The sequence below is a fragment of the Acomys russatus genome, chromosome 3 (assembly GCF_903995435.1).
Source record: "Acomys russatus chromosome 3, mAcoRus1.1, whole genome shotgun sequence".
Lineage (NCBI taxonomy): Eukaryota > Metazoa > Chordata > Mammalia > Rodentia > Muridae > Acomys > Acomys russatus.
This window is the reverse complement of record NC_067139.1, coordinates 5,850,220-5,863,120: the sequence shown is the minus strand read 5'-3', so window position 1 is coordinate 5,863,120 and position 12,901 is coordinate 5,850,220. Positions and strand designations below refer to the sequence as shown.

The window sequence follows — 12,901 nt, the reverse complement described above, 5'->3', positions numbered from 1 at the left end:
CATGAAGATGTTTTAAGTATCATTCCTCCTCCCTTTGTCAAAAAGCATATTTTTAATCACATTTAATATACCACTAACTTCCTAACAGAAGTCAAAGGAAACCAATACTTTTGTCAAAAAGAAAAACAAAACACACCTGTTTTGTTTGACGTAGTATGAAAACTTTACAAAATACGTATTAGGTAAACTCTCAAAACAGAAGCACATTTCCTGCCACTTGACGGTCACAGAGAGTATGCACACAGGCCACTCTGGATGCAGAAACCTTTGCATCAGCTTTCTCTCTTACGCCTTTCATACCAGAGGACCAACCAGCAACAGAGCTGTGTGGCTTAAAGAGAAACAATGAAGCTATCATTAAGAAAAAAATGCTGCAACATGTGTCTATAAAGAGAACCACAGTTGGTCCTTAAGGCAAGTGGTGTGTGGCCTTCCATAGGCTGTCCGACGCAGTACTGCCTTATCTGTGGGGGTGGCTCCATCCTGGAAAGCAATTAGCTAGTGCTTTTCTTCAGGCTTGACGTTTTGGTGGCACTTCTGGCTTTGACATTCTTCTTAGAGGTGGCAGCTTTGGCAACAGGTGGCCTTCCCTTTGGCTTCGGGGGGTTACTGCGACCTGTGCGGCTCGCTGTGCGCTTCTTGTCTTGAACTGTCCTCTGCTGGTCACGAAGCCGCTCTTCCCACTGCTGGGAGGCAATTTGTAAGTGTAACTATCAAATACGTGGCACCCTTTTATGCTGTTCAGCTGATGCCAGCCCCAACCAGTGAGCTTTCACATCACTGCAGTTCCAGGACAGTATCATGCCAATTGCACAGATTCCCTGCATTGGACACTTACCATGCACCCAGTGATTAGAACCTGATTCGTATATAAAGAAGTCTCAACACTCACCATCTCATTGAAGCTTACAACATATGTGGGCACGGTTGCCCAAATCGATAAATGAGCATATAGAGGATATTTGCAGAGGTCCACAGGACTGCTAAAAGTTCTTGCCAGAATTCAACATCCTCCAACGGTTTCTAGAGCTCAAGCCCTCCCTGTGTGCTTCTGATGGCCAGCTTCAGTATCTCTACAGAACAAAGCTTTCTACGATAGTCTGGTTAAAACTAACAGCAGCAATCCATGTAGTCTCCCTGCAAAGCCAGTGACTTACTGCATTGAAGTAATTACTTATTATTATTATCATCATCATCATCATCATCACCATCATCATCATCACCATCACCATCATCATCCAAAGGAAAGCAAATCCAGTAGTCCTTCTCTGGGTCTTCTAAGAACCCATGTGCATAATGCTGACCATGCGTAAACTGCACTCCATTGATGCCTTGCCTTTTGTTGTACATATATATGTGCCTGCTGTAAGGCTTGGCTAATATGTTAAGGCACAGGAAAAGATAATATCAGGAATAAACTTACTACAGTCATGCACTATAATGAAACTGGTTTCTCTCAAAATGTCTTACTATATTGTGTTATATTTTTGATCTGCAATTGACTGCAGGAAAAAAACAAATCACACACACACACACACACACACACACACACACACACACACACACACACCAAAGCATGAGACAGCGAGGCAGATAAAGGGTAGTTGCTGTAACCCACTAAAGTGCCCAGACTACTGGGGAATGAGTCATCTTACAGATAATCAAGTTTATCTGAGAATAAACGTTATGGTATTTATTTATTTGTTTATTTCTTTATTTGGTGTGTATGCACACACACATGTGGAGTGTGGAGAGAGTGTGGAGAGCAGAGTTTGAGTTTATTTCTCCATTGATTTTTCAATTATAGTTTTGTCTTGGGCACTAGAAATGCAGAATACTGCTAGAATACTGTATCTCATAACAGTGAAAACACTGGCTAAGCAACTCCCGAGACTCTGATAGGAGCTTTCAGCACAGAGCCTTGTTTGTTCTATTTGTACGCATGCTCAGTGTTGGCTGTTTTCTCCATAAGTTACTTCTTAGTACAACCCCTTGCCCTGTCTAAGGAGTTTTATTCCTGAAATCTGAAGGAGTAATAATTTCTTTTGTGACACTAAAATATAAATTCTCTTCAATATGTCTCTTTATTTTGAGGCGCAAAGAGGCTTTAAAAGTTTGAAAGGCATTACCATTTTAATTGCAGATGACTTTCACCTAAGGAGGGAGAATTATTCGAGGTCTACTTATTAATATGGCATTGATAGTGCCATTACAGTTATGAGTTTGACCACAAGTCAACTACTTTTGCACAGAGAAATGCCTTACATTATTTTAAATGCTGTGTACTATGGTAGTTGTGGTATGTGTTTTAGAAGTAGCATATCTACAGGCATAAGTCCATCTTAACCTCAGTGAACACTAACTTTTTATACTGTTCACTGCATTATGTTGTAATACAATAAAGAAACAACAGGGTCTAATTTAACCTGGAAACAACTGGCACCTTATAACTGGGTACAACTGTGTCAACTCAGAAGTTGAACAACAGTTTCTGATAATAATTCCAATTAGGTGCGATACTTTTTTGTTTTCATTAATTAATTTACTTAATTACATTACAGCCTAATTGAAGCTTCCCTCCCTCTTTCTATCCAATTCTACCCTCATACCCTCTCCCCCATTTTCCTCTGGCTTTGTTCTCAAAGAAGGGGAGGCCCTCCTGCCCACCAATGGGTACCAACCCGCCTTGGCACATCAAGTCACAGCAGGACTAAGCACATCCTCTCGCAGTTGCTCTTGCCTTTACTGGCTCTTCTGAGAGCTAGAGAGAAGACAATGTAGGAAAGCCCCAGTCTGCAGAATTCTCTTGCCATCATCTCTGCCCATCCCCATCACTTTGCTAATTATACTTACTATGGACCTCCTACTAAGTTGATCTCTCCATTTTTCAACTAAACAATTTTCAAGAAGCATCATCCTGGGTTAAAAAAAAAAAGCAAGTTTATTGGCAGTTAAATTTTGATTATAAAAGTAAAACACCAATACAAAAAATCATACTTGTTCTCAAGAAGCCCTTATCCCTATAACCTGTATATCCACTCTTAACAATCTATGGATTTTTCTGGTTCCTATACATTTTTCTGATCACACTGTATATGTAAACAATACTTTATATTACTTTTCATTGTTATATTTTATTCTGCAATAATTAGACAAGCCGAAGTAAAATATAAACAATATAGAGTACAACTGGATATCCACTTAGCTGTTCTATACTCACCATTTGCTTAGCTAACACTGCTCTTATTGTATTAAATACCCTTGAATAAAATAGTGTGTGTTGGCTTATTGTTTCCTTTATAAGGGGGTTGAAATGAGAATACTGGAGAAAAGGGGCCTTTGTTTGTTTGCTTGCTTTTTGTTTTGAGAGGTGGAGCAGTGGTTAAGAGAACTGGCTGCTCTTGCAGAGGATCTGAGTTGAATTTCTAGCACCAACACAGACGCCAACAGAGCTGGTAACTCCAGTTTCAGAGGATTTAATGCCCTCTTCTGGCTTCCTTGGGGACTGCAATCATATGATGCACAGACATACATACAGCAAACAACCACAAACATAAAGATAAATCAATGTTTTTTTTTTTAAGTGGATTTCAACACTACCAATCATTTTAAAAATAGTCTCATTTTCATCTAATTCACTGACATTAAAATATTAATTAAAAGTAGACTCTTCTGTTTAACTGAGCTTTGGAAATACAAAGGTAAATTTTAATGCTCATTTACTATTTGTCTTCTGGAAATTTTCTGTGTGGATTTATTTAGACACTTATGCATTGTGCTCATAAGACTTTAAATGCTAATTTTAGAGAATACCTCCACTTTTATCATATCCATTTCAGAGGCAGGTCCCATTCTCTTTGCTTTTATGACTGATGTGCACATAACACCATCCAGTAAAACGAATGACGTTTTCCCTTGTAATTTCTTATTTTATGCTTGTAGAGCATTTTATCTTTCAGGTGTCATATTTCCAATCATCTAATTTTGTCCTTTTTGACCATGGTTTTATAATATTCACCAATTTAATTCATTTAAATTTGTTTTATACTGCAGTGAGAAAATGAGCTGAAGGCTAAGACTTGACTAAGTGGCAAAAATCTTGGCTCACTGAGTGCTCAAGGCACTAGATACACTCCTCAGTTCGGGGGATAAAGAAAATAAGAGGAAGGCATTTCCTTTGCTTTAACTGCATGCTTATTCTTAAGCTCCATGGTTGTTAAAAAAAAAAAAAAAGAGTAGCTTTATACTAGTTTTGTGTCTATCATAAGATAGATATCTAATTACTTTCCAAACCTTTTTTACATAAATCTCAGTCGTCTAAAAATATTTGCACTGGATGATTCTGTAATCCACTCAACTGCCCAGAAAAAAAAAATAATGCTTAATAACCCAGTATGTCCCCAAATGAACCCTGGTCTGCTACAGCACGTAGAAACAGAATGCAAGAGATGAGGCCAGAGCACTGGCCACTTCTTGAGAGAGACTGTTACAAGGAGAAGAATGGCTTGCAGGCTATGAATGTGCAGCATTGGGGAGAGGAATCAACGACTGTTGGAATACAGAACTAGGCACTGAAATTATGATATTTTCAAAACATGCATTTGCTTTTCTGTTTAGAGGAACAAAGTCCTGGGCTTTCTCACGAAGCTACATGTAAGCACGAATGCCGGAGAATGAAGGGGTGCTGGTTATTTCTTTTTTTTAATGCGTGATTTTTCTGGATCAAGCTACAGCAAGTTATGTAATCTGTCCTAGGATGTAAGCTGAACAATTCAAGGCTGCATCCTAAGGAATGAACTGATGTATGAGGGGCCAGGAGGAGGGCGTGTGAGAGAAAAACATGGCGCGACAAGTGCTCCCCGCCAGCGTCTGTGTGGGATTATTTAATTATGCTTCGCTTTGCAATGATTTAATCTGATGGTTATAGAGTCTCAGATCCAGAAGCCAACTTAAAGTTTCGGTGTGTGCGTGATCTCCGGTGCCCCATATTTGGCCATGTCCCCTTTTTGGGGAGGCCCAATGGCACTCGGAGGAAGGATAGCAGGCTACCAAGAAGAGACTTGATACCCTAGCACCATATTCAGGGGAGGAGGTCCCCCTCAGTCACAGTCATAGGGAAGGGGAATGGGGTGAAAGTGGGAGGGAGGGAGGAATGGGAGGATGCACGGGATGGGATAGCAAATGAGATGTAATATGAATTATTTTATTTTTCAATTAAAAATGTGTTTTAAAAAGTTTCGGTGTATGTTTGCGTGTATGTGTGTGTGTGTGTGTGTGTGTGTGTGTGTGTGTGTGTGTGTGAGATGGGTACATCTTAGGAAAACATGTAGAACTTCTGTCTGAGAGACCTGCTAGTAAACACCTAAGCTACTAATCAATCTTTAAAAATCAGCCCCTTTCTTGCTGAGACTGATACAATGACTTAAAAATAACAGCTCTTATTCAGAATAATGTACTTTTCACTGTGTTTTAGATCACCTGGTGGATTCTGAAGTAGGTTCTTAAAGATTCCATTTAAGTATTTTTCTAAACTTCCATCAACCCATTAACTGGACTATATTACTCAGACTGTGAATAAAGGGATGTTTAGGGACTGTAACATTCCAGGAGAAACAACTCCTAAAATAGTTTTAAATGACAACTAACACTACTTTGTTCTTTCAAACCGTGACCGGTGAGTGAGATTCAGGCTCTGTATGCAACCTACCTTGAGCGCCACTCATAACACATGATTAGAACGTCCTGATGGGGCAGGATATGTGGGCACTGGCAGGAGGAGTTGGTGATCAGGGGGACCTGTGTTCGAGGGATGGGCGAAGAGGACTTGAAGATCTCTTTTACGTCCACCACTGTTGTGACTTCGTTGCAGCCACTCCTCTGGACGGCTTTTATTTTGGCATGAATAACTGCAAGTTAAAAGTCAAGTAAGTACTGTTATCGAATCCTTTGGGAGAAACTAGAGACAGTGTTTTGGGGCCAAGTCCAGAGCCTCTTTTAAAGTGTTATTCCTGTAATTGTGGTCATGTCCAAGCAGCCCAGCACGGCAGAAAAGCCGCACTGCTAAATGCAAAGCATCCTATTTTGTCAACATTGTCCTAAAATTCAGGAAGCACACCACAAAACGAAAAGGCAATTAGAAGGTCGGTGTTAGCTTGGAACTGGGGTTATAGGTCAACCAAACTTTGATGTAAACATTTTTGTCTGTTTCTACGGTCCCTCTGCCGAGTTGGAGAATGGGCACATTATCAGCTGTGGAAGTCGCAGTAAAGCTTATATTCCTTCGGTCATCCTTCTTATGTTTAAATTTCTTTTTACTGAGGAATTCGTTAGTCAGAACTTCCAGGTCCCTGAAGACTTCTGGCTCTTATCTAAGCACCAAGGATCCTCCTAGAGTCCAGGCTGAGCTCATTTCTGGATATTTGGACAGCCTGACACCTAATATTGGCATACTCCTACTCCAAAGACTCGGTGAAAGCTGCTGCCCTCAGGCCATTAATTCCACAAATTGACTACACAAAGCCCAGGGTGAGTGGGGATGAGATTGTTGTTACAGACGGATGTTCAGCCGCCACCTTTGATCAGGGTTTTTTTGGATCCTCGCTATTACTTAATACTTGAGGTGGAGTTGCAGATCAGCCCAGCACAGGTCTGTTTTGGATTCCACCATAGGAAGCTGGCTTGAGGGGGAGCCAAAAGCACATCAACCGAACAACCCAGCACCAAGGTGGTTCCAAAGCCTGGCACCCCAGAGGTAATGGTAGCAAGTAATTCTGGTTACACCCAGGAGCTGGATCTTGACAGATGAAGAACTAACCAGAACTGATTAATACAACATCTACATGGAACATGATTCAAGGAAAAAAAAAGAGTACTTGAAAGAAAATGTGTTTTTCTCTTGTTGAATTATCCACATTGGTTAGTCATGATTCTCAAATCTGACAGCTGAACTAAAGGTCATCTCCCCAGAGTTCCATACTGCCCTACTTTGTAGATAATCTAAAGTTTCTTATGGATACATGATTTCAGTTAAAATATAATAATGAAATTGATAAAGAAACTATACCTTTTCTGTTACTTTTTTGCCCTTGTCATTTTGGGGAAATAAGATATGCAATAAAATATTGAATAGTCTAAGCAGACATTTGATTTGTTTTTTCCCTTTTTTCATGTATATGTGTGTATATGTGTCACATGTATGTACATGTATGTATGTACCAGTGCAAGCGCGCATGTACTCAGAACTCATGGACATGTTTTAAAAGAACAAAATTAAATTTAATTCCAAGTGATGATAGTAGAATTAAAAACTCTCAAAACTTTTAAAATAACATAGTTGATTTGTTTTTCCTTTGGAGGAAGTGCTAGATGGTTTGGCCAAGTAAAAGAGAGGAGGCTGCTCATCTGTAGCTGCTGATTCAGTCAGATCTTTATGCTCTGGTCTTCACATAAACAAGCCCTGGTACAAACCCTCGTCCTTCCCTTATGGAGGGACAGAGGGACCCAGGACAGAGTACAGTGGCCTCTGCCACTCTCTGCACAGCAGTTTTCACTGAGACTATTTTTATGTGAGTGATTTATTTTGTGTTTACCTTGATTTACCCAGAAAAACAAGAAGCTTCATAGTTGCTGAGCGGTCCAGAAAGCATGCAGTTATCTACCCGTCATCCTCTTCTCCTTGACTAGTACATCCAAGCTCATATGATTTCATTGCCTTGGTGTGCCAAGTCCCCAAAGCAAATGTTATCCGAAGACTTACCATAGCTGTAGTTTTTGCTCAGGTATGTTGCCAAAGTTGGTTTCACCTTTTTGCACTTGCACCGATCTGAAAGGGACACAAAATGCATGGAAAGTGGGGAATAGACATCAGTCAGGGCATGTGGGAAGTGGGGAAGAGACATCAGTCAGAGCATGTGGGAAGTGGGGAAGAGACATCAGTTAGGGCATGTGGGAAGTGGGGAGGAGACATCAGTCAGGGCATGTGGGAAGTGGGGAGGAGACATCACTCAGGGCATGTGGGAAGTGGGGAGGAGACATCACTCAGGGCATGTGGGAAGTGGGGAGGAGACATCACTCAGGGCATGTGGGAAGTGGGGAGGAGACATCACTCAGGGCATGTGGGAAGTGGGGAGGAGACATCACTCAGGGCATGTGGGAAGTGGGGAGGAGACATCACTCAGGGCATGTGGGAAGTGGGGAGGAGACATCACTCAGGGCATGTGGAAAGTGGGGAGGAGACATCACTCAGGGCATGTGGGAAGTGGGGAGGAGACATCACTCAGGGCATGTGGGAAGTGGGGAGGAGACATCACTCGGGGCATGTGGGAAGTGGGAAGGAGCCATCACTCGGGGCGTGTGGGAAGTGGGGAGGAGACATCACTCAGGGCATGTGGGAAGTGGGAAGGAGCCATCACTCGGGGCATGTGGGAAGTGGGGAGGAGACATCACTCGGGGCATAAAAGCAAGGGAAGTCCAAGGACAGAACTCACCCGGGCTCAGGCGTTTGCAGTCAGCATCAAAGGACCTCTCCTGCATCATCATATCTGGTGTGATGTCTATCCACTTCACATCTGAAACACAAACAGGCCGGAGGGGATGCAGTCAATAACTGGGTCCCCTCGTTCAAATGGACTGAAGAATCATTGGAGGCTACAAGCCAGTACAAACAACCAACACTGTATTACCATACTAAAAAGAACATGTGATCGTTACCTGCTTTTCTCATAGCATCTCAGGCTTAAGAAAGACAAATGTGAGTCAAGAATTCGCTTGAACTTGATGTGACTGACCATCCATGACAGCAACCTGGATCCATCTCATCCTCCCTCCCTCCCTAAGCCACCCTGATACTGATATTCCAAGTCAACAAGTTAGCAGGTCTCCAATCAGAATGACGAGATTGTTTCCACACGGCTGCCTCACACTGTAGTGCGGAAACAGTCCAGGGATGAGTTGCCAAAATTACTAAGCAAAACTTCCAGGCAGTTACGAAATTTAAGCATTTTTTTCTTATTTCTAATTTAAACTTTTCCCTAGTATTCCAAGTAAGAGAGGCATTTAAAACAAGATTCATAAATCATGCCACCCCCTTTGAGTCCCCATCCTAGACCCTGTCTCTTTAAATAAAGGATGATCAGACTTAGGAGAAGCCACAACAATGATGGTCTCAGGTTTCCTCTCAAGAAGTGAATACAGAGTGCTCCTTCCAGCAAAGACAGAAAACCAGCGCGAGAGAGAATGGCACGATGTGACCCAGTGCCTTGGTTAGCACACCATGGATACCGAGTGGCTTTTATCCAGAGCGGCTACATTTACCAACTTTTCTCCTGGTGGGGAGTAAGAATTACTATTGCTGTTTGAGAAAGAATGCCCAGTCAGTACTAAATAAGAGCTCATTAGCCACCACGTAGTGGGACTGATTCAAGCACGGGATAAGCTGAAGGAGGTGCCGTTAACACCAACCCACATCCACAGGAATATTTGCTTGCCTTGGCTATGTTTGTGCTATTTATCTTAAATAAAAACAGTTAAATGTTTTTAGTTTAGTTGTTTTTAGTTTACTTTTGTTTTGTTTTTCTTCAAGCAACCTTATTCTCCTTCAGGGAGCTCTGCCATGTTTCCCTGTCTTGAGAATTCTCTGTGAGGGGATCTTCCCTGCCCTTAACCTCCTCCAAGGCTCAGTGAGCTACAATGGGACAGGAGCTGGTCAGCTCTATGTGAAGCCACCTGGTTCTCACGTGATTGTGTCCGCCTCTGGAATCTCTTGGTTTCCCCCAATACCTCCTCTTGCCTTACCTTCCGGAAGATCAGTGACAATGGCCTCGGGAGAGATGCACACTCCACGGTCGTAAACGGGCAGCTCATCGCAGGCCAGGCTCTCTGGCCAGCTGTGGTTGTACATCTTCATGAGGGGCTCGCAGTCGTCGCGTGCGCGCTGGCACACAGACTTGCAGGGCTTGATGGGGTCGTGCAGGAACTCCAGGGTACAGATGGGTGCGTACATAGCGCAGAGGAAGAAGCGCAGCACGGAGCTGCAGTTCACGTCCACCAGCTCCTCGTATTGCTCGATGGCCAGGATGGCGTTCTCCTGAGTGCTGTGGTGCAGGTGGTTGGGCATCCGGGTGATGTTCCAGGGCATGTGCCTGCACATGGGGATGCGCACGGCTTCACAGGGCGCACCGCGCACGCCCAGCGCCAGGCGAAGCCACAGGCACAAGGCCACCAGGATGGACAGAAGCATGGCACCGTCCTCCTGCGCTGCCGTCGGCAGGAAGGACCCTTCTTTTCCAGCCCCGCTGCTCTCCTTATCTCTTCACCTAGGAGCAGCGCAGTGAGCTTTCCTGCTGGAGCTCGGGTCTGCACTGATGAGGAGTTCTGGAGTCTGGCCGCTGATCGCCCCTGGGCGCAGGGAGCATCAGCAGTGCCAGCACTCAGCCTCCAGGACACCGACCCGCGCAGGAAGCTCCAGTCTTGGACCCCGCAGCTCCGAGCGCAGCGGGTCACGGCCATTGTGGGACCCTATTTATCCAGAAGCGTCCCCTGACGTGGGCTCAGCAGCCTTGGCAGCTGCGAGCACAGCGCCGGCTCCCGCTCCGCTGCTCCACCCCCAGGCTCTTGTGCAGAAGTTGGTGACATCATCCCTGCCGCTCTGCAACCAAAGGCTACAGTCCTGCCTCCGCCCCCACCTAACTCCCTCCTTTTTAGGCTGGCTAGTCCTTTTTCTTCACATCAAGAAAAGGACCATCCTGCATTCAGTCATTTCGGACGTTCGATACAAGCAGGTGCAGGGGAGACTTTGAAGAGAGAAAACCACTCTTGGCTAGCTAAGTAGGCCTTAAAGTTTCCTGAAAGTATAGAGTTGGGGCAACGTGACCCAGTTGTCGCTCCTTAATTGTGAAACATTTTTGAGTTTTTTACCTCCTTCCTTTAGGGGGCGAGAGAGGCGCCTGAGTAGTGAGGAGTAGGGAAAGCTGAGCTCATTAGGTGTGGAAACCAGCACTGACAGCTATATAAGCCTCCTCAGCCCTCCCCCCATTGTGTGGGCTTTACTGTTGTTGTTGTTGCTACGGATGTTGTTTTGTGGCCAGTGGACTTAGTTCTGGCTCAAGTTTTACCAGGCATTTGGTTTGTGCCTGCTCCAGGAACTTGGAACTGCCCAGGGGTGCAAGAGCATCTTTGTGCTGGAGAAATTTCTCTATTTGTTTCTTTTCTCTAAACACTAACTCCTGAGCCCAGCACAAGTGGAAACCAAGAGAAAACAAAGACAACTTGAGAGGGGGCGCATTCTGAAAGATTTCTCCAATCCAACGGCCTGATTTTTTATAAACCGCAGGCAGGCTACTTTACTTAAGAATCCATTAGCTTTGGGAAGCAAGGGTGCGTGTTTACTTTCCTCTTCTCTGCATTAGGAAGAGGCAGCGAAATCAAGGCTGGTCTCACTTTTCACAGAGAAGAGGTGTGATTGTTGTCAGTTAAAATCGAAAGTCTGGCAGTCAGACCCCAAGACTCCTGATGTAAATTTGCTTTCCTCGTTAACAATAAGAAAACTACTTCCCTGAGTGTTAAAGTTGTGGTAAAACTTGAAATCTGGCTTTATGGAAGTTATTTTATCTCTTCAGAGCTGAGGCCCACAAGTTAGCTTTGGTGGAAAGCCGACTAAGGATTAAAACAGCTGGGCAAAATAGAACAAAACAAAAATAAATGCAATTGCCTTTGTCTCTGTTATTACGGAAGGCACAGAGATGAGCACTTTCAAGACATTAATGCTCTGAAGAGTTCTTATACTATTTGGAAGCTACCCAGAGTACCTAGGACACTCAGGCCAATCAGAAATGTGTTCTGGTTTCCAACAGAGTAAGTCTTAAGTCCCAAAGATGCTAAACCAAGACAGTAAAATATCAAGCAGAGAGGATGGCAGCAAAGACGTCTTAAGCCTTTTCCAGTAGTGAAATACCAAGTCTAACCACGCCCCCCCCCCCCCCCGCACCTGCACTGAGCAAAAAAAAGATCTTCAGATTAACTTTCTAATGAGATGGGGTGGGGGGACAGGGGCTAGGAGAGAGGGAGAGAGGAAGAGAGGGGGAGGGAACTCGAAAAATTTCCATCACTTTCCTTTTTCAGGGGAGGACATACTTGGAGAGGCTTGGTCTTAGGAGCCAATTTGCATTTATTGCATATTTAATTTTAACTATGCAGGCCCCTCACCACCACAGCTCAAAGTTTCCTGGGCTTCCCTAATGCTCTCCGATCCACTGTTCTTTAATAAAGGAAGGGCTACAGAGCCTGGTTCTGGGGTAGAGCACTTACCTAGCACAAATGACCTAAGTTCATCCCAACACGGAAAGAAAACAAGAACTAAATGAAGGAAAATGTTAGCATAGGTATTTGAGACAGAGGGTTAGAGGTCACTGACAATGAGCTCACCCCAAATTCACCCCCAGCCACAGGAAGCTGTCTTTCATGTTGTTTGTAACCCAGCTGAGGACTCACGGGACACTTCGTATAGTTCTTCCTCTTCCTGCTATCCAAAAAGCCTGTGACTCTGGCTTTAGGGCTAAAGCAGTTGTCCTAGCTGAGTGCTTCTCTGGGGGTGGCTCCCTTGGGTCACTCCATGTTGTCCTGAGTGCTTCTCTGGGGGTGGCTCCCTTGGGTCACTCCATGTTGTCCTGAGTGCTTCTCTGGGGGTGGCTCCCTTGGAGCCCTCCAGGCTGACTTATCTCTTTCCTAAATGCCTGGTGCTCTCCAGGATTTTGACCTAAGCCCTCATCTCACTCTCTACCCTGCACTCTTCTCAGGGTTTCCTCAATGGTGGCACTTTGGAAACTCAGGGGTGGAGAGCTCTTTGGCAAATATCCCCTGGGGAGATGGGGGCCAGGGGAGGGGGAGGCAAGACTCTTCCACGCAC

At 44.2% G+C, this 12,901-nt stretch overlaps 1 protein-coding gene across 1 annotated transcript; it reads right to left on the bottom strand.

Moving 5' to 3' along the window:
* Nucleotides 1-295: 295 nt before the first annotated feature.
* Nucleotides 296-10,597, bottom strand: Sfrp4 (secreted frizzled related protein 4). The gene is made up of 6 exons (XM_051143239.1): nt 9,793-10,597; nt 8,487-8,567; nt 7,757-7,822; nt 5,708-5,906; nt 2,854-2,917; nt 296-686 (listed from the first exon to the last, which is right to left on the bottom strand). Exons 1-6 carry the CDS (start codon nt 10,235-10,237, stop codon nt 495-497), a joined length of 1,047 nt encoding a protein of 348 aa, XP_050999196.1. The 5' UTR covers nt 10,238-10,597; the 3' UTR covers nt 296-494.
* Nucleotides 10,598-12,901: the final 2,304 nt, after the last annotated feature.

Excerpts from the sequence above, each read along its gene's own strand:
- Sfrp4 (XM_051143239.1), bottom strand. The coding sequence starts at position 10,237 with ATGCTTCTGTCCATCCTGGTGGCCTTGTGCCTGTGGCTTCGCCTGGCG. Across the intron at positions 7,823-8,486 it reads CTGCAAACGCCTGAGCCCGG|ATCGGTGCAAGTGCAAAAAG; the intron begins GTGAGTTCTGTC and ends TGTCCCTTTCAG. Across the intron at positions 5,907-7,756 it reads GAGCAAAAACTACAGCTATG|TTATTCATGCCAAAATAAAA; the intron begins GTAAGTCTTCGG and ends TTTAACTTGCAG.